This window comes from Sebastes fasciatus, chromosome 18, assembly GCF_043250625.1.
Source record: "Sebastes fasciatus isolate fSebFas1 chromosome 18, fSebFas1.pri, whole genome shotgun sequence".
Classification (NCBI taxonomy): domain Eukaryota; kingdom Metazoa; phylum Chordata; class Actinopteri; order Perciformes; family Sebastidae; genus Sebastes; species Sebastes fasciatus.
In genome coordinates this window covers 12,504,429-12,525,508 of record NC_133812.1, presented here as the reverse complement: position 1 = coordinate 12,525,508, position 21,080 = coordinate 12,504,429, and the positions used below count along the sequence as shown (strand labels likewise).

General features: G+C 39.3%; 2 protein-coding genes across 7 annotated transcripts in view; one reads left to right on the top strand and one right to left on the bottom strand.

Annotated features, from left to right (window-relative positions):
• tmem200a (transmembrane protein 200A) overlaps positions 1-5,807 on the bottom strand; it is a 19,578-nt gene extending 13,771 nt beyond the window's left edge. The window contains exon 1 of the mRNA XM_074615614.1: positions 5,144-5,807. The gene's annotated coding sequence lies outside the window, so the exon portion shown is untranslated. The remainder of the gene's footprint in view (positions 1-5,143) is intronic.
• Positions 3,631-21,080, top strand: tmem244 (transmembrane protein 244). Of its 6 annotated transcripts, XM_074615615.1 has the most exons (8): positions 12,153-12,169; positions 13,061-13,183; positions 13,446-13,571; positions 17,060-17,145; positions 17,259-17,335; positions 19,642-19,767; positions 20,122-20,166; positions 20,420-21,080. In XM_074615615.1, the coding sequence occupies exons 2-8, from the start codon at positions 13,181-13,183 to the stop codon at positions 20,515-20,517; spliced, it is 561 nt and encodes a 186-aa protein (XP_074471716.1). In that variant the 5' UTR covers positions 12,153-12,169; positions 13,061-13,180; the 3' UTR covers positions 20,518-21,080. The 6 variants fall into 6 exon arrangements, with proteins under 6 accessions (XP_074471717.1, XP_074471716.1, XP_074471720.1 ...); XM_074615616.1 differs by lacking the exons at positions 13,061-13,183; positions 13,446-13,571 and adding an exon at positions 3,631-3,742 and having other exon boundaries at positions 12,080-12,169; XM_074615619.1 differs by lacking the exons at positions 12,153-12,169; positions 20,122-20,166 and having other exon boundaries at positions 12,993-13,183.

Sequence of the window (21,080 nt, the reverse complement as noted above, 5' to 3'; positions counted from 1 at the left end):
GTCACCACAAACAAACTGAAGTAAACAGGAATTGTAGTTTTAATGGGCTGCCACATGAAAGACTACGATTAGTACGGTATTAGTTTAAAGATGGATTTTCTGCTTCACCTGGCAGTACAGGATGTGACAGGAAAGGTGTCACAGAGAGTTGAGATGACATGTGACACAAAGCCGTGACTTGAATTACTACACATGATGCGCCTTACAGCAGGATCAGCATCATCTGATTTGGTTGGGGATTTTTTACACTAATTTACTTTGTTGATCCCTGAAGTGAAATTCTCTGTTTGCATTTCCAGAAACGCAAGGACATGAATCCTGACCAGCTCCACACCCGTGCAACACCGTCTCAAGGGAAGGCGTATAAATAGCACAACATTACATGGACATTCTGCGTGTCATGAGGACGCATTTTAGCTTTTTCGCCACACAACAAAAATACAGTAACGTCTGCAGTTTAGGTTTAGGCAACGAAACCACTTAGTTAGGTTTAAGAAAAATTTTATGGTTGGGTTTAAAATAAGAACGTAAACTAAGTAAAATACGTATGGAAACAACGTAACATAACTACAGACAAACCTCACTAAACAACACGTGACAAACCTCACTTGACAAACTTCACTAATGTTACTTGCAAAACAAAACACCGGTCTCGAACACCGGTCTCCTGGTTGAAAGTCCTGTGTTTGTTGGACCCATCCACGTCACTACCCGCCATAAGCAGTCATTCTCACTTTTTATTCTATGTCACTAGCTCTGAGCATGGCATATTTACGCTGATGTGTTTACATTGGCCTCAGTACAGACTACATGGTATACAAATGACACATCAACAGCGTATTGCACGCTAAATGACTTGCGCATTATCGTGGCATTCATAGGCCTTTTCATGTGAACGGGCTGTGTGAACACAACTGGAAACAATCAACCACCATCTTGGATTGGACCCTGGGATCTGCAGTGGTGGGCGAGAGTGTTTTTCAGCCAGTGCGTCTCTAGGTACCGATGTCTTATTGGGATCATTTTGATCAGTAGTCCATAACTGCTTTTATTACACGGCTTTGTTGAATACTCAATTCTGATTGGTCAATCACTGCGTTCTACAGTCTGTTATTTCTTTATAGCAGACCGCTGTAATGTATATAACAGACCGTTGCTATGGACGCAGTTCTGATGTCGGACTCTGGAGGACCATTTTTGTGTCAAATTATTGATTTCTTAAGTAAGTAGCGTGTAATAAGCAGGATAATGTACAGCTAGCGGGTCATTGTTGTGAAATAAACCCCTTCAGGGCGATGCAAAACCATCACCCTGTCAGGGTTTATTTCACAACAATGAGCGGCTTGCTGTATATTATCCCTTACATGTTATTTCTAAAACATCCAATTGTTGGGTGGTTAGTGAATTTGTTCTTGTATTTAGTTTTGTGTGGTTAAAATTAAATTAAAAAAAAATATTTGAAAGAAAGGTGACACTCTCTTGACTTCATGTTGTTGTCAAATGAAAATCCCTTCTAACTAGAGTTAACTAAAGGTGAAAAGATTTCCATCATACAGCATGGCATATGCTTTATTCTGGGTAATGTTTTAACGGTTGGTTTTTATAGTTAAACCTGATATTTTTAGAAACCATAGTCCTAAATTTGTCTAATACTCCTGACTGAAAACTCCACAGGCACATGTGCATGCTGTGTTCATTAAACCCTAAATTGATCCCTAATCCGCACAGACACACAGGTGTTTTCAGTTATTCTGGTTGATTATGTTGTGTTGACTTTGATATTAGGCTGCTATATTTATCTGGCATCAGAAACATCTCAACTTTCCCAGTCCTAATTACAAATTAGAAACTTAGTAATTACATGACCATGCCATTATAGCTCTCTTCCCAAGTTGAAGGTGAGTGAATCTATGCTAGGAGTTATGAGTTATATGATGTCATCATGTAACAACGTAACGAGTGCAAAGTAGCATACAGAGCACACACACTCACGGTCCTGAGAAGAGGTCTAATCAGGCAAAAGTGAAAACACCTGTGTAGGGGGCTTTTGTGATATAGCAGCTATCTCATTTTCCAGTCCTGAGTTGGTTCAACTTGTTTTCTACCACGACAGAATCGACTGAATAAATGATCCCTGGTCTGGCTGAGTAATCAGATCTCTACATGAGCCTCATACAGTACCCTGACTGAACTCTCCGTCCGTCTTGTAGTTCTTGCGCAGACTGCCATTTGATCTATTTTAGATTAGAAAAGGTGTTTCAAGTCCATTTTATTTGATGCCAAGATCACCGAGCAGGAAGGAGGAAAAGGAGCAATTTGTATCAGAAGAACAAGAATGAGTAAAAAGATAAACAGATAGCGAGCGTGGTGTGTTTGTGCATTAATGCTTTACTCCTACAGACATCGTGGTCAATGGTGAGTCATCTGTCTGGAGAATATGTCACTTTGTGTTTTCCCGGTGACCTTTCGGCAGCACATTTTTCTGATGCAAGCGCTCAAGTGTCAAATCCCACACCCTCTTCACCGTCTTGTTTGTTTTCTATTTCCACATTATTTTGATGATACATAGTGTTTTTTTAAGTCTCGCATCCTTCACACTGAATCAGTATCATTGCCTCCTGTGATAAATCAGCTCAACTCAATTGAATTAAGTTTTGGATTGAATCATCGGATGCTCATGCCAGGCGCGTGTGTGTGTGTGTGTGTTTGTGTGTGTGTGTGTGTGTGTGTCTGTGTGTGTGTGTGTGTGTGTGTGTGTGTGTGTACTGGTGTGATCCCCTTGTTGATTCTAACAAAATGACTCATGTCTCCCTCACAGTCCCTGTTTTCAGTCACCCACACTCATCCTGAAGCACTAGCGGTGCCCAAAGTGAAGTCCGGGGACTCTTTGTGGGGTCCATGTTTGGACTCTAGAGGCCCACAGAAATAATTTAATTCCACTAATGTTTAATTTTCCATAAACGGTTCTTATTTAATTTGCCCTTTAGAACATTCTCAAACGGAGACGGGACTTACGTCTTAAATCAAATAAAGCTGAATATTTTCCTCAGATGGGGGGTCTCTAGGATGAGCTCTTATCAAGTGGTGCTTTGTGATCTCTATGAGAGTCTATGGAGCGACAAAGCGGGAGAACCGCTGACCTCCCGGAGGACTATTTAAACGGGATTATCCAGTTACTGGATATGTGTGAAGGAGGATTAGCAGATATGTCGCCTGACTTTATAATGATTCTCAAATTAAACTCCGATGCATTTCTGCGTGAAGTGTTTGGCAGCGAAACGTGTCTCACTGAGAGCCATTTGGCTCAGTGAGTCAGCCTCGTTCCTCAAAGAGCTCTCAAGGAGACAGTTACTCCTAATTCACCAACATGTAAATCACACTAAAGACAATAAAACCAGCGCCACAGCCTCTGTTGTTAAAGCCTTCCTCCACTGAGAAATGGGTTTTGCTTGTTGCTACTTCACTCGCTTGATGTTTGACCTTCACTCTGGAGAACACGATGTAAGTACAGAGTGTGACACTAGACTAGAAGGCGGAGCACGACGATGAGAGAAATCCCTCCGATTGGCTGTTCAGCTTAAACAAATCAGTGCATGAAGAAGAGAAACGGAAGTGAGGAAAGCAAGCAAATGAGTAAAGTCAAGATGAAAAACACAGAAGGCTCTTCTCATTTTTCATCTTCATCTCATCTGATCATTCCAATACACGGATGTTTTCACAACGACATGGCCATCTGGAAGTGGTGAGTGAGAGTGGTGTGAAAATGGCTGGCAAACACTGCTTTATTTCATGTACGTATCATAATAACAGCTTGTATATACGCTGTCCTAGACGTAGACTGTATATAAGACGTACGTGGTAGTTGGCCGTCTGCTGTAGTCTTTGTAGTGTGTTCAAGTGCAACTTTTTGGTCAAGACAAAAGCAACGCGAGGCCACACAGCCGTTGGCCTTCATCGCTGCTAGTTTTTTGATGACGGTTTGGTGTATCTGGGACTTTAAATTTGAGCGTACGTACCAGCAGGAGTTAGTGACATCACAACTGGAAGCCAATCATTGTCCATTATGAAACAAACACAAGTGTGATGTGGAAACTTGAAGCCTCCAGTGAGCAACCACTGAGAATGGACTCTACAATAGAGTACGAGACATCCTGTGCCCATCAGTCTCTGGATATTTCAAAGAGGCAGAAGGAGTGGATGAAGCCCTAATTCCAAGAATTTTGACAATATATTCCTCTAACCAAAGTATTTTATATGTCTTAAAACGTGTGGAGGATTATGATTGAAGGTACATTGAAAATAGAACCTTTTCTGACTTGATGTAAGTGTAATCTCAATATACTTAAGTAGCCTACACACAAAACCTATGTTCAAACATCAAGGAGAATCTTATTATATTTAATTAATAATACATTGAACATTACTTTTAGTGCAACCTAAGAGGTTTCAAGATAATACAGCTTAAGTTTACGTTCTGATGAGATAAAGGGGTTGCTGAGGTATATTAAGTACATTTTCAGAAAACATACTTCAGCATACTTTTTTGTTAGTTTGTTTCTTTGTTTTGTTGCGTATTCTTTTTTGTTGTTGTTGTTTACTTGGGAGTATGGAGGTGGAGGGAAGGGATGGGGGACATGAAAATACACAGTGTACTGTTTATGTTTGTATGTTCATCCATTGACGACTGCTGATTATTGTACACTCCTAAAAAGATGCTGAAAAAACCCCCAATAAGACACTTTAATGATGACCTTTGACCTATTTTTGAAGGCATGAATATTGACATCATGCCTTATTAGGCTACTAAGAAGTTAGAGATAGCAGGCTGATCATCTCAACCTTGACACACAATGAACAGATCATAGTGTTCCTTCACAATAAATTCAATATAACACACACACACACAAGATCATAGAATATGCTGGACTATTTTAGATAATATTAAAGCTTAAAACAGCATAAATTACAGTAGAAAGATGGCTAATAGCCACTAATAGATTATCAGTCTGTCAGGAGCATGATGTTAAACTCCCTTGTTCATCAAATATTAAAACAAAACGTCATTAAATATGGATGGAAATAAAAAAGATCGACTGTAGAGCTGTCAACTTTGATTGTTTCAAAGTCAAACAGTTCTTCTTACCTTTTGCAAAAAAAGCCAAGTGTGTCACTGTCACTGTGCCATCATCAGGCATGGAGGGGTTGGATTAGGCTGCAGCCTGCAGGGGGGAAGTAAAAAGCCATTATCTTCCACTTTTTGAAGGCTACTTCCACTGAAATGCCATGCTGGATGAAAATTCAGATGACAGGATTGCAGGGATTTTAGAAACAGCAGCACAGTCCTTTCAAAGTGTCCTCGTTGTTGACTTTATTCAGCAGCTCGCAGCACGTTTCTCCTCCATATGGAGACAATGTGCGCTCAGGACAATGAGAGGCGCTCCTGATGACGACTCGAGGAAAATCCTTCAAGATATTCCGCTTGTTTAAAGTCGTAAAAGGCTCAGGTTGTAATTCCCCTTGCGGTCGGAACAATATCCCTTTATATCACTGGTTGGGGGAAGCTGCTGAAGTCCCTGTAACGCGTAAAACTCCCCGATATTCGCGTCCAAAAACTTGATTACGCGAAAAATTACAACTCTTTTTTTTAAAGAAAATATCAGCAGCAAGTTGTTGCGTTTTGAGGAAAACGTTGAGTAGAATAAACCGGCGTTGTTTTATTCCAATGAGCCGGAGAGAGACGAGGCAGCTCCATCCAATTCCTCCAAAGCGCTTGTACGCTTGTGGGAATGTGAGAGAGGCTTTCACTGTGTGTGTGTGTGTGTGTGTGTGTGCGTGTGTGTGTGAGGGAGAGAGAGAGAGAGAGAGAGAGAGAGAGAGAGAGAGAGAGAGAGAGAGAGAGAGAGAGAGAGAGAGAGAGAGAGAGAGAGAGAGATGGGGGTGAATGGTTTGTATGTGTGTGAAGTGTGTTTTTGGTGTGTGTGTGTGTGTGTGCACTGTAAACAACAGCTGTTAATTTACAGCAGGATTTCAACAGTATTAACCTGTTATTGCTAAAAACAGTGCTTTACTGTTAATTTTATGTTTATTTTATTTGACCTTTATTTAACCAGGTAAAATCAATTGAGAATCAATTCTCATTTACAATGATGACCTGGCCAAGAGGCAGCAGCAAGAGTATAAAAACACAGTCCACACAAGCGACACAAACAGCACAGATACAGTACAGTATGACAAACATACAGTATGTCATGACAATATATGAGAAAATGGCTAAAAACAGCATAGGTAAATAAATACGTCAGAAATTAATAAAACACTATGTACAAAAAAAAGGTGGATTACTGGATGTTCTTTGTAAAATTGTAATGGAAGAGAGAGAGAGAAGTGAGGGCTGGTCAGCAAGTACAGTAGGCAACTATGACTTGTTGCAGCTTTTGTTTGAACATGTTGAGAGATGTGAGAGCTGTGAGAAAAGAAAACCTGTTAAATTACGCTCATAGGCCGTTTTTTAACTGAACTATAATGCGTTCTTAAAAAAACATCACTTTACTGCTGATCAGCTGTCTAAAGTATCATCAGTAACAGTTTCATGCAGTATTTTTTTAATTCTGGGACCTGATCTGCACATGTGAGGCTTGTACATTGTACATGATTGTAAAATCAGTGAATTAGCTTTATTGTTCTTCACTCACATGTTGTTATGGTTTGCATTCTGTGCTTATAGCCAGATATAGACATTTTTGGAAAAGTGTCAACAAGTCTATTATAGCTAATGTAAAAGAAAGGTGAAAGCAGCTATATAATGTATCTTTAAACAGTAAATTAACTGTAAAATACTGTGAAATTAATAAAAAAAAAAACAGTTCAAACTGTATTTTTCATTAACAGTACAAAGCTGTAAAATTCAGCGACAGTATAATAATGTTAATTTTACAGTAACATAAAGGCAACCCTGCTGCCAGTTCTTTACTGTTATTTTACTGGGAAATTCTTAACAGTGTGCGTGTTTATGGAGGGAAACAAGGCACCGTGCCATGCTTTTCTTGCATGTGCAGGGCGTGGACAATAAGGGGGATGACTTTGTTTTGAGGAGAGCCAGAGGAAGAAGCCTTGTGGATGCTCAGCAAGGAGGATCCGCTTCTTGTGATGTTGTTGAATGCATCTGTGTGGGGAAGCAGCAGGCTTCTGAATATCAGCCATGCAACGCTCACAGCATTCCTGCTGCAGCAGCAACATGGAAAAGTGTGTTTAAAGTGCCTCACAGCTGCATTACTGGCATGTATGAGTGACTCTTTTGTTATGTTCATGTGAGATATACATGAAATGCCCCAGAGGTTAGGAGTTATCAACACACACACACATATGCTGTGGTTTTGTCCAACTTTTTCTGTCTTCATAAACACAAAAGAGAAAAAAGGGGAGGGCAAGCAAAAACGTTGCAGATGTTGGCATGTGTGTCATTTCCTGTATTTACATGCTGGAGTTGATTCAATGAAAATACACCAGCCGAGGCGAGGTGAAGAGAATGTAAGACAGACGTTGGGGGGCAGATATTTTGAACAATACGCACGACAGTAAGTGTGTAGAAAGAGAGAGAGAGACACACACACACAGAAAGAACATTATTTGTTCAGATGGCTGAGATTAAGTTAGAAATAAAACACCCCCGAGGGCATGAGTGGTGCAGCTGAGTACACAATCATTAGGACGTTGTCTTGGTCCTCAACCTTAAACCTGACCTTGACACGCTTGACCCTAACTCCACACACTCACACTAAAAATAAACCTTTGGGATCCTCAAGCGTCACCACTTAGTGTTTGTTTTTTTGCTCTTGTGGAGCCTGTAAGATCCTATAAACCTGCTTTAAAACTCATAAGACTAGAGCCAGTTGAGATTCGTGTTGGAGTCGTATCCCCGGTGCAGTGGTCAGTCAGTTGCTCTATTTACATTCCGTAATAGATCGAAATGAAAACACGCCGCAGAGAGAAACTGAACAGGAGGGAAGACGGAGACGTGGAGAGAGTGTGGGAGAAAGAGGAGAGGAAAAACAAAGCCTTACATTGTTGACTGTTGCATTTGTTGTTTACAAGCCCACTTGGGATTTGGGGATTTAGAAAATGTGTTGACTTTTTTTGGGGTTATACTTATTGTAAGCAGCTGTGGACGAGAGTCAGTTCTGTAGCTAAATAATTAAAGGGGGAAAATGTTATTTTTTTGGAAAGAAAAGGAGGAGAGGAAGGGGAGGGGGGGAGAAGTAGGACAGGAGGTGAAAGGAGGTGAGGAGAGAAAAGGAGTGCAAGGTTGAGAGGAGGAGAGGAGAGAATTGGTCCTTTTGAGTGTTTATATCATTTGAAATGAGAATATCTCAATGGATCAAAGTAAGATTGACAGTTATTTAAAGCTCAGTGATTGGGTAATGAATGAAAGAGGGAGGGACGTTTAGGACGGCAACAAGTGCTTATTTTTACTATCGAATAATCTTCTCTGTCAAACAAAATGTCAGAAAATAGGTAAAAAGAAAAGGCCACCAAACAGTCTGAGAAACCCACACTGATGTCTTTAGATCTTGTGTGAAAAATGATGATTATCAAGAGTTGTTCTGATACCGATACTGCACAAAATGTGGATGTTTGCCAGTCTATGCACTGATTCTATACCATAATTTATTAACCCAGAAAAAAAATCAACTTGTTAAACTGGATTATTTAATAATTTATAATTTTTATATGATTAATTTATGTTCTTTGTAACTGTAACTTGCATTAATTTTCTGTATGTATTTGCTCATGTTTTACAAAGAGATTGACCTGAGCCAGGCCATACAACAAAGATTGTAATCATGGTCAATAGTAAACAGCTGTTAAATAATAATAATAATAATAATAATAATAATAATAACTGTATTTTTTTATCACGTTGATATCAGATCGGTACTCGGTATCGGCTTATACTGCAAGTTCTGGTATCAGAATCGGTATCGGGAAGGAAAAATAGTATCGGGACAGTATCTTTCTTTCTTTCTTTCTTTTCCTCCCACTTGTCATGCAAACCTCTTCCTCACTTTCCTCCCAGTTACTGCTGTTGTTGCCTATTTTTGTATATCTTGAATGAATTATGACTTATGAAACTGTGTTTTTGTGTGCCTTCTTTCTTTCTTTCTTTCTTTCTTTCTTTCTTTCTTTCTTTCTTTCTTTCTTTCTTTCTGTGTTTTAACGTGACGTCACACACGCTGAATTCCAGCCTCTCTGCTCCTACAGCACATGTTGACATGTAGGTCAATGAGCCTCAGTGTCTCTCCCCCTCTCTCTGTGTGTGGAATTCATTTTAAAAGAATTTAAAACCAGATCAGGAGAACAGCTGAGAAACGGTGTGTTCATTTCTGTGCTGCTGTGGATACGACACGGATTGTTTAAACTCACTCATGTGCTGTAAACACTCCCTCTAGATACAGGAGCACGCTGTTGAATTGTCTTTATCGTATAGTCCCATTTTTCATGTTATATCAGGCTTCTACTGATATCTAAATATACTGCAACTGTTTTATTTGTTATAAAAAAAAAAAAACAGGATACCAGAATCATAGTTTGTTTTGTCTTCAGCGTGCTGCTTGAGAAAAAGGTCTGTTGTTTGTCGTTTGAGGTTTTGTATGGGCTTAATAATTCATAAGTGCCTTGAAATCCATCTACAATGCTTTTAAGCTTCAAACGTCCCACTGCTCTTGTTATTTCACCGCTGCTGAGCTTCAGCTGTGTCGGGCTGAGAAAGGATTTAGGGATTTAGGTGATGCTGTGTGTTTTAAATTGTCAAATTTAGATCACTGACCTGATGTTGAAGCTTTATGAACGTCATCAAAGCGGAACATTTAGACTCATAGTACTGATACTTAGGTTATTTTGACGTTCACACATATACAGTAACTGCAGTTAAGGGCAAATATCTGACAAAGGAATAGTTCATCATATCAATAGTTAGATGGGAAGATAAATCCCACTCTCATGTCTGTACAGTAAATATGAAGCTGGAGCCAGCAGCTGGTTAGCTTAGCTTAGCATAAAGACTGGAAGCAGGGGGAAACAGCTAGCCTGGTTCTGTCCAACAGTAACAAAATCTGCCAACCAGCACCTCTAAAGCTTTACGGGTTTTGTGCGTGCCGGGACCAGTAAATTCCTGGAGTAAAACGGTGGATTGTCATTATGCCTCTTTGCCGGTGACAGCCGTGGCCGGAAGACTTATGTTTTTGAGTTGTCCGTCCGTCCGCCTCGATCTATCATGATATATGTCATTTCATATCTCGATAACGATATACAGTATATCACGATACAGCACGTTGTTTGCTAATTCAATAAATGAATAGTCAATATGAGATAACCACATGTTAAAGTTTGTACTCCTGTGTGAATCAAATACTTGACAAATGAAAAGTACTGAGTATTACTTCATTTGAAGAACTTGCAAAATCAACAGAACAGTTTTAAGTGAAATTATAGAGAAAAAATAAATAAATATAGGCCTAGCCTACAGATAGAAAATATATACGATAGACATTTTTATATTGTTTTGACGATATATATCGTTGTATTGGCCAGCCCTATCCCATTCTCGAGAACGCGATACCTCAGGAACTCCTTGAGGTAATTTCTTCAAATTTGGCACAAACGTCCACTTGGACTCGAGGACGAACTGGTTAGATTTCGATGGTCAAAGGGCGCTGTGACCTCACAAAACATGTTTTTGGCCATGAACTCATAAATTCATATGCTAAATATGACAATTTCACACAAATGTCTAGCAGGATAAAATGATGAAGTGATGACATTTTGGACAGACATGGATGTAAACTGTAACTTGACTGGTTGGCTGAGGCATACAACCACGAGGCGGTAATACTAGTTTTATACTTACCATACGATACGGATCAAATAAACGAGATATGATATGTAAATTAGTGAGCTTTAGAGGTGCTGGTAGGCGGATTTGGAGATCCATGGAGAGAGCCAGGCTAGCTGTTTCCCCCTGTGTACAGTCTTTAGGCTGAGCTACGCTAATCACCTGCTCTCGGTAGGTTCACAATTAGCACACTGGAGTGTGATCCATCTTCTCATTTAACTCTCAGCAAGAGAGCGACTGTCAAATTATTCCTTTAAACCCAAGCTGATGGAGCTCATTTGTGACTGTCTGTCTTCGTTACTGCAGTCACACAGAGCGATACACGACACTGTAATGCTAAAAATAAAAAATAAAACATAATCAAAATACTTTCACATCAAAACAAAATGAATCAAATACAATGCAATTTATGTTGTTCCTATATTTGAGTCAGAAGAAACATCTAGCGATATGAAAAGGAAAATTTGCATGATTCGTTTTCTGTGAGCTTTACAGTAATGAAATGTACCACTAGTACACACACACACACACACACACACACACACACACTGGGATGAATAATTATGACGCCTACCTCTACACCCCCCCTCCCATTACCCTGCTCTCCATCACTATGGTTACAATGATGCAGGTTACCGTGGCAGCGAAGTCAACCCCACTCTCAATACAAAAACGCACGTGCATGTGCTTTACCACACACACAGACATACGCAGGCTGTGACGCTGAAGAGTTGAATATAGAGTATGTTCAGCTATTTCTGGAGGGGACATGGGGACGTTGAACCGTCGTAATTGCTTAACTCACCTCTGCCTCCATCGCTTCCTCCATCACCACATCAGCTCCTGTTTCACCCTCTTTTCTTTCTTATCTGTCTTCTCCTGAGCAGATGATGGATGAATTCCCTCTCTTGTCTGTTTTCATTCAAATTCTCAAAGTTAAATAAAACATGGAGCAGAATGATTTATGACGCCATCATCAGAAACCCATATGAATAATGAATCAGGAAGCATCTTATCTGTTGCTGCCAGTGTTGTGCATGTGGCTGTTATCATCTCTTGTTCTTGTGTTGGTTCTTCATTAGTGGATTAAGTTCACTCTGTGCATTTGAGGCTATGCCACCACCTAGTGTTCATACTAAAAAACTGCCAGACAAGATTGTAATCATGTCTCTCGTGATGTTTTTATTGCAGATTTCTCAAAAGCTGGACATCCAGGATGAATCACAGATCAGAATGGGATGCTACAAGCATGATTCACCCAGTCACATCTTCAAAATACACGTAAAGGTCATGTTTATGTTGTCAGTGTTGGTATCAGGAGCTCAGTCAGTTGATTTCACTGTGAAACATGTCTTATACTACTTATTTTCTTAATTAGCAATGAATTGTTTTGGTTATAAGATGTTGGAAAATAGTGAAAAATAAATATAACAATTTCCCACAGCCCAAGGTGACATATTTAAATTGTTTATTTTTGTCCAAACTGTAGTTACTAGGGCTGTGAATCGATTAAAATATTTAATTGCGATTAATCGCATGATTGTCCATAGATAATCGAGATTTAATTGCAAATTATTCACATTTTTCACATGTTCAAAATGTACCTTAAAGGGAGATTTATCAAGTATTTAATATTCTTATCAACATGGGAGTGGGCAAATATGCTTGTTGTATGCAAACATATGTATATATTTATTATTGGAAATCCATTAACAACACAAAAATTACAAATATTGTCCAGAAACCAGTTTTGCCAGTTTTTTCTCGCCAAAATTTAGGGTAAGTTTGGAGCGTTATTTAGCTTAATTCGGGACAAACTAGTATGACATGGTTGGTACCAATGAATTCCTTTTCTAGTTTCATATGATATGATGATCAGATGATCATATTTTTTTAAACAAATTTGCGTTATCTTTTGCAGCCCTAATTCATATTATTTATTTTTGTCCGACTAGCAGTCCAAACCCAAAGATACGTAGTTACCTCTCAAACAAGACAAAGAAAATCAGCAGATCCTTATTAAAGTAGCTAGAAATGTTTGGCAATTTTGCTTGAAAAATTACTTAAATGATCAAATGATTAATAATCAATCAACTAATCATTTCAGCTATACTTCATATTCACGCATTCTTCTTCTGTTTTATACTTTTATTTTGGAATATTTATTTGAAGGAGGAGAAGCAATAAAAGGAAGGAAGAAAACAAGATTGACACAATGGGAGAAAGAGGATGGACAAATAAGGAAACGGGGGAAAGCAAGAGGACCTAATGGAGAGATGAGGAAGGTACCTGATGGTAAGTACAATGAAATAAATAATACTAATACTATAGTAAATATAAATCTGTAACACTTCCTAAAGTATTTACTCTCAAAACCAACGTCCTTCTTTCAGCCTACGTGCATATATGCACACATATACTAAAGTATGTTCACCGTTATCCCTTTTTGGGATTTACTCTTAGTACTCTTCTTAGTAGTAATCCCATTTCTTCTAATCCAATCCTCCCTCCTCTTCCTCCCCAACATGCTCTCTCACACACAAACACACACATGTAGCCTACATTCTCTCATTTAGACCAGCGGCCATTCATGTTGTTGGACTACTGCTGTCGTTGTTTTGGACTCACGCTCATAAAACGCCATGGACCCCTCTCCCTCAAGACTACACCCAGCGATACCTTGGTAAAGACGCCGTATGATGAGTGTGCTATACTAGAGCTAGGATTAAGGAGGCAGACTGTGCACAGCGAGGTGTTTACAACATGTCTATTAGAGCTAAGCGGTTGTTATAATCAAGTGTACTGCCTGTTTTCATAGTTTTTTATTCATTCATTTGAATTCTGCCGTCTTCATTACAGTCATATTCAACATTTAACTGAGTAGTTTATGAGGTTTGTGTCTTAATGTAACAATTAGACTGTTGTTTAACCTTTTCAAGCACGCTTTTGTGTAATCAACCAAAACTCACCACGCTTGAGGGTTGAATTTAAAGTCTCAAAGCTGGTTTCTAGAGCAGTTTTAGTTTAGTAGTCTAGTCTGGAGATGACAAACAAACCAGACTAGCCAAGGTGTTTAGCCGTCTCCGAGGGTATTAGCATTATCTCAGCTACTTTCCTGCCTCCAGACAAACCTACATCCTCATGGCTGTCTGACTGGTGAGACCACGTGGTTTAGTTAGGTCACAATGAAATGAAATGTAGGTTAGTTTTAAGAAAATGCATCCTTTATATTTACAGCCTCAAGATACAGATGAGAACTTTCTCAATACTTTTAAATTCTGCTTCTTCCTCCCTTTCCACTTCTCACTGCTGCTCATTTTCAATATGGAAGTAACCTGGAGAAAATGACGTAGAAGCAATAAGGAAGTGAGGATTAGACAAAGACAGTTAATGCACCTTAGCACCATAAATGTCCACCAATAGATAGACGTGCATGCATACAAGTATCCAAATTGTAGTAAGGTGTGCAAAGTGAATGCAATTACACATTAAAAGTTACAAAAATGTATTTCACTGTGCCAGAAATGATGGAAAATGTAATTATTAAGTCCAGTTAGTGATATCAGTTCCTCTCGGTCCACTGATGTGACAGACTGTGACAGAGCGGGGGTGAGTTAAAGAGTTTGCAGGAATGATCTCCTGTGTGCTTATTGAGCTTGTTAGCGTCTCACGCTCCGGCCCCAGCAGCACACGGCAGCATGAAAGATAGCGATGGCCACCACAGACTGGTGCAACATCTGCAGCATCTCGTTACCAGACATTGAAGCCTCTTGAGCCTCCTCAGGAAGTAGAGACGGCCCTTCTTGTAGAGGGCCCCTGTGTTCCCAGCCCACTCGAGGTATTTATAGGAGCGAACCACCTTGACATCCTTCCCCTGGATGGATACAGGGGTCAGAGGCTTAGTCCTGAGGGAGTCAACAAGCAGCTCTTGCTTATGTTCAGCTGCAGATGGTTCAATCTGCACCCCCCAACAAAGACAACAGGAAGGGGGAGAGGGCAGTGTCCTGGGGGACACCATGTTGCAAATCACAGTTCAGTTCCTCAGTCCTACATAGTGTTGCATGCTGGTCAGGTAATCCATTATCCAGGACACAGGTGGAGTGTTCACCTGCATGGCCCTGGGCTCCCAACAGCAGAGGCTGTAGGTGTTGGAAGCACTGGAGAAAACAAAGAACATGATCCTCACTGTGGTCCCTGCCTTGTCCAGGGGAGCCTGTCTATGTTCCCTCAGCTCTATGTTCCCTCGGATCAGTACCTCCGCCAGTTGCCATGCCATTGTTCTGACAGCGCATTATTCCAAAACTCCATGACCCGCCCTTCTCCACCTCTGATTGGCTTACGCTGATATTCTTACCCTAACCTTAACCAATCACACTTCTCATGCCTAAACCTAACCAACCCAACCAACGTAGGGCCTTGTCCAGGTGGGAATAAGCCCAGTGCAGCAGGTAAATGATAGCGTCATCCACCAGGGTCTAATGGTGATGTCATGCCATCAGATATCCTCTCATTTAAATGTAAAATTGTCATTATGGCTGAAGCGATTAGTGGATTACTCGTTTAAGTCATTTATCAAACAACAACAAGACTTACTTATAGGCACAGTGGTGCTTTGATCTAAACGGTAGCACGCTAACATTCTCCGATGACGATGTTAACAGTTGTCAACAGTTGTTGAGGTGTTTCAGTCTGAACCAACATGGTGGACCGATCAACCAACTGCCATCTATGGAGCCATGCCGCTAGCGTTTGAGGATATGCTGCTTTTCTCTGTTTTATAGCACTAGTAAATTGAATATCTTTGAGTTTTGGATTTTGTTAGGACAATAGGTGTAATTGATAAAAGCAGAGATATTTCAGAAAGGAGATTGAGCACTGGGAGTCAGTTTCCTGTATCTGTGTAACATGGGTGTCCCCACTGCCCCGCCCCCTTTAGGAGACTAGCGTCATGTCCTGAGTCTTTTAACTCCAATGGGAGAAGTCATCGTGAACACAGGTTATGACTGATTCTTTCGTCCTATGGTCACCGAAGTAAATAATGGACCCATTTTTCCACAAGCCAAATATCTTCTAAACAATCTGACACTAAAATGGCATTTTTCAGACCGACAAATCAGGAGACAATTAACTTTGTTCGAGACAAATCAAATAAACATAATTGACAGATTAATTCTTAAGTCGCAGCCTTCATAGTCATTATGTATCACAATAAACATGCAACAAGTTTACTCCAGATTCAGACAAATGTATATTCCTTTGTGTAGTGAAAGTTGTTATTCGTGTTATCTGTGGTCTTCATCACACAGCAGACGTTTGACTTGGCACAGCTGTAACTAATAAGATTAACGATGACTCCATTCCATTAACGCGTGCCAGTAAGCCAACATGCAGGGCCCTGGCAGCGGCACACCCGACTGGAATGCAGCCCGTTATTAATGTAATTAGTTACACCTGTGTTTGACAAGCCCAAATGTCAGCCGTGAGGGAAAAGGTCTTTTATCTCCCCTCCGAGGGTGTCGTGTAACCGGCTTCCTGTAAAGGCTGCAGTTAATCATCTATGAAAGGAGACTTTAGCAGGCGAGCAGCGACTATCTGCTGCTATCTCCTGTCATCAACGTTGGTTTTCTGGGTCATGGGAGGGAAAAGAGAAAATGGAGGAGAGGAACAGGTTTTTTTTATTAGCTTTGGGAGACACAATGCATAAAACAACGATGACGTGTTCCCAGTCAAATGTAGAGCTTTCCAGTCAGATTAAAATCACTGACATAAAAGTTTATATTTCTCTTGGTATTTATAGTCTCCCTGTTATTACTTTGTTTATTTGAAGCGATCGATGGAAGATGTTTCAAAAGTCAAAAGGCGTGGAATTTCATCCACTCATTGATTAATAGCTCCCATATGTGTAATTGATTTTAGTATTACCTCACCCAGGGTTGTAATTTCATCTTTTTTCAGCAGTCAGATGAAGGAAAGATGAAATAACTTTGTAAAAACAATGGCAGGAAGATACAGTAGATCAAGTATTATTCAATATCAGAGCTGGAAGAAAACTTTTGAAATACAAGGGACCTGCTGATTTTAAAAATACAACAGGTTTCATGTGAAATTAAAACACCCTCAGGGCATTATTATTAATTATTTCTCATCTTCTCTTTCTCTCTGTGTCCTCAGGTTGTCCTGCAGAATCTGTTGATGTGCATGGTCTGCTTTTACTCTCTCTACTACATCGTGGTCAGTGTCTGCATCGGACTGCTCAGGTACAAACACAAACTTCAAATTTCAATTTCAAAACAGAATAAATAAGAATCAAAGTGGACTTTTACTGTTTATAGTTTATGTATATCTTTATCATCTTCTGGTGTGTCTCCAGGGTTCATGAGATCAACAGCTTGTTGGCTCCGTTTGACTACACAACACAACCGTCATGGCAGAACCCCAAATACCTCGGTGAGTAGCATCGGTGGAATGTAACTAAGTACATTTACTCATGTAGTTAAATTTGAAGGTACTTGTTGTTTACTTGAGTATTTAAATGTTATGTTACTTTACACTATTACATATGAGAGAGTGATGTCCACAGCAGCGTTTTTTGTATCGCGAGAGATGACTCGCTTCCAAGCATTGGACGCTTGATGGGCTGCCACTCGACACGAGACACAAGGCACCTGATTGGACGAACGTTTTCCCTCGTGGGCTGCTGCTCCCAGCTTTCAAACCGGAACCAACATGGCGGCTCGTTTGGAGGTTTTCTTCTCTTATATCACGAAAATAGTTCATTGAAATGTGTTTCGGAAAACATTTTATGCCTGAAATAAGACACGCAGTTGCAAAATCTGTCTTTATTTTGGAACGACAAAGCTTAGTCTAAAAGTTTAGCCTAGACCTCAACTTTATGCAAATGAGGAGCGGCCGATGTGACGCCCTGTCTCTTGAATCGCGTCACCATGCTACCAGAATGCATTGCACAGCTGCTTACATAGACAATGAATGGGAAGCGTGGAAAGGACAGAGGCTGTGGACACGTAGCATGAGAGCTTTGGACTCTTATATGTGTTGAATATCAGTTGATCCACTGTTTATGCTCCATTACATTTCAGAGGCAATTATTGTACTTTTTTCTACACTACATTAATTTGACAGTTTTATTTACTTTACAAATTTAGGTTTTATATATACAAAACCATGTGATCATCTTATGAAATATGAAGCACTGTTATGGATTAAAGCAATAGTAGCTTCACCTCGAGCAACAACATGAAAAAGCTTCTTACACGTTGATCCATCAGTACTAATAATCCAATTGTATAATATGGATTATCATATATTACTCATGAGGGCCTTTCTGTTGCATCATAACTACTTTTACATTTCATCATTTAACTAAATTTTTTCTAATAAGTGCAGACTTTTACTGAAGTAGTAGTAAGATTTTTAAAGCAGTATTTCTACATGGTAGTAATGCTACTTTTACTTAACCCTTTAATGTCCTCACTAAGAATAAAAACAATGGAAACATTTTCTCTAACATCTTTAACAACAATCAATGTTTTTTTCAACAAACCCCAGTTTTTTTTTAATAAAGGCCTCTACCAAATGGTTGAGATATCGCTTCATGGTAAAAGTAAATACAAATGTACTGTAATTATGCTAGTAATTATGCTAAGGAATTAGTGGTATTACTAGTACTAGTATTATTTACATGTATTTATTCTAGATATTTACCATATTTTCAGTAGAAAACATCTCAGAAATAGTGAGAAATCATACTGATATAATTTTTTCATCAAATATATAATGGAATAACATTAAATATATGACATTAATAAATTATATTAACAACAGTGAATGTTCAGAAGTTTTTTTTATTTCATAAAATGTGTATTTTTATAAACAGTGTATATATATAAATAAGGGAATAACATTAAAGGTATCATATTAACAACAATGAATGATCACAAGTTTTATTTACTTTATTCATTTTGTAGCAAATAGTACATTTTAATTACATTACTAGCTTTACTACCTTCACCATAAAAGGACAATTGAACCATTTGGTAGAACATGTTTTTAGAAAATTATTTTCCCCTTATTTGACTTTTTTATTTTAGTATCAATTTACATAACTCTGTTCAGTAAGGCCTCTGAAACTATGATTAGACCTAATAGAGTCCTTATGTCTGGAGTACATTTTTTGTTGCCAACTTCCTTTAAGGAGGCGGACTGAAAAGGCGTGCTATTTAAGAACACAGCAACATCTGGTTGATTATTTGCATAGCATACCTAAACGGAGTTATAGAAAATCGCATGTAGCGACTCAAAATGTGCTCTGCCAAACAGTCGAGCAGAACATTAAAGGGTAAAAGATCAGAATCTTCACATTGGTTCTGTCTGTCTCTGTCCTCAATAGACCTTTTTCACAGAAGGCATTTACTGAACACATGTGGCAGTAGGAAAAGCAGAGGTGTAAATCATAAACTGAATGCTTCAGTTTCAGGGTCCTGGTATTGTGCATGCTGGCTCACTGGCTCACTGTCGTGGCTCACTGGGACACTTGACTAGAACAGAGCCATCCTTAATGCATCATGTTAATCGGTAACACCTGAGCCTTTCCTACTATGACAAGTCAAAATGTTAGACGTGATCCGCTATGACTATTGATTGGGTGATTGTAAAACATATTGGATTAGAAATAGACGAGGCAGCAGAACACAAGCTAAGTGTCCATGTATTGTTTTCTCTCTTCCTCCCTCCAGTTGGTGTAATCTCCACAGAAGTGACCTATGTTTTGGGAGGGCTGGTGTTCGCCTGGATCGTAGAGGAGTGGGTTTGGGATTACGCCATAACTGTCACACTGCTGCACGTCGCGATGACTGTAGCAGGTAAACACACACACACAAACACAGATACACACAAAGTGGATCAATAGAGCGGAAGAGCTGATAGGATTGGAGGCTTGGTTATGTAACTGGATATACTGTAGTGGCTGTGGTTCAGAGATGTATAGGCTGACACACATACAGAGACACTATCCATTTGTGTTTTAGAATTTAAAGGACCAACATACATTTCTGACAATTAAAAAAATAATACAAATACTAAAATAAATACAAAAAAAATAGGCCCTAAAACATCCTAAACTTGCGTCCTTTTTTCTACGTCTTTCGCTTGTAAATAAATGTGCAGTATGTTTTATGTACAGGTAGATTTCACACACAGTTTCCATGTTTCTGCAGTGATGTCAGACTTCCCTTCAGCTGAGCACTGGTGGATAGCTCTGGGTGAGATTTCTACTTCATTCTTCTTCTCTCTTTCCCTACTTAGCCGTCTCTAATCCCATTTGCAGAACATGAAAACTCCACTGTCTGTTTCTCTCCGTCTCCGTCTTTATCTGGCTAAGACATTACTTTTGCCTGTTCTAACTCACTTCCCACATCCCTTCGGATTCAGGCTTTTTAAGGACATCTGCTGCCCGCCAAAACCTTCCTTTGATTGATCTCTTTTTTCTTATTTATTGAACTGCTCACTCTGCAGGTTCAGGCCTGGTGATGATGATATTCGGAGGACAGCTCATGGCCCATAAACTCTTCAGAAGCAACTTTGTCTATCCAGCTGAACTACAGAACTTCTAATGAACACAACGAGGAAAGCTTTTAACTGGCTCACTGGTTAGTCTCAGGTCCGGATACATCCCAAAGGGGTTCACTTTTCAAAGATTGTACTGCTAGCTTCATGTTAACATCAATATGAGCAACTACAGTATTATATGTCTATCAAGAATATACTGTTTATGTTACATAAAGCAACCACAAGAAACACTTTCTCTATAGATTGTTCTTTAGCTGATAGTCACATCCCTCCTTGTACAAATGGCCCAACTATTTTCTAAAGCATATTCTGTACAGTTTAAATATTATTTTGTATTGTTTCTATACAAACTTCATACTATAAGCTAAAGGAAGAGATGACACGCGTAGCATTCTGTGAAAGACTGGATTTACAGCTGCTAAATATGACAAATCTACTGACTGATATTTTTCAAATGGTGAGTTAAGTTAATGTTAGTGTTAGATTTACACTGGAAGTGTCTCATACCAAATTTGTAGTGTATAGCGTTGTAGTCTGACAATTTTACCTGTATTTTAATGCTGGTTGTTTATATTAGTTAAAATTGGATTTACATTAAATACTTTGA

Coding starts and splice junctions, on each gene's coding strand:
- tmem244 (XM_074615615.1), top strand. Junction 17,146..17,258: donor GTCTGCATCGGACTGCTCAG/GTACAAACACAA, acceptor GTGTGTCTCCAG/GGTTCATGAGATCAACAGCT. Junction 17,336..19,641: donor GCAGAACCCCAAATACCTCG/GTGAGTAGCATC, acceptor TCCTCCCTCCAG/TTGGTGTAATCTCCACAGAA.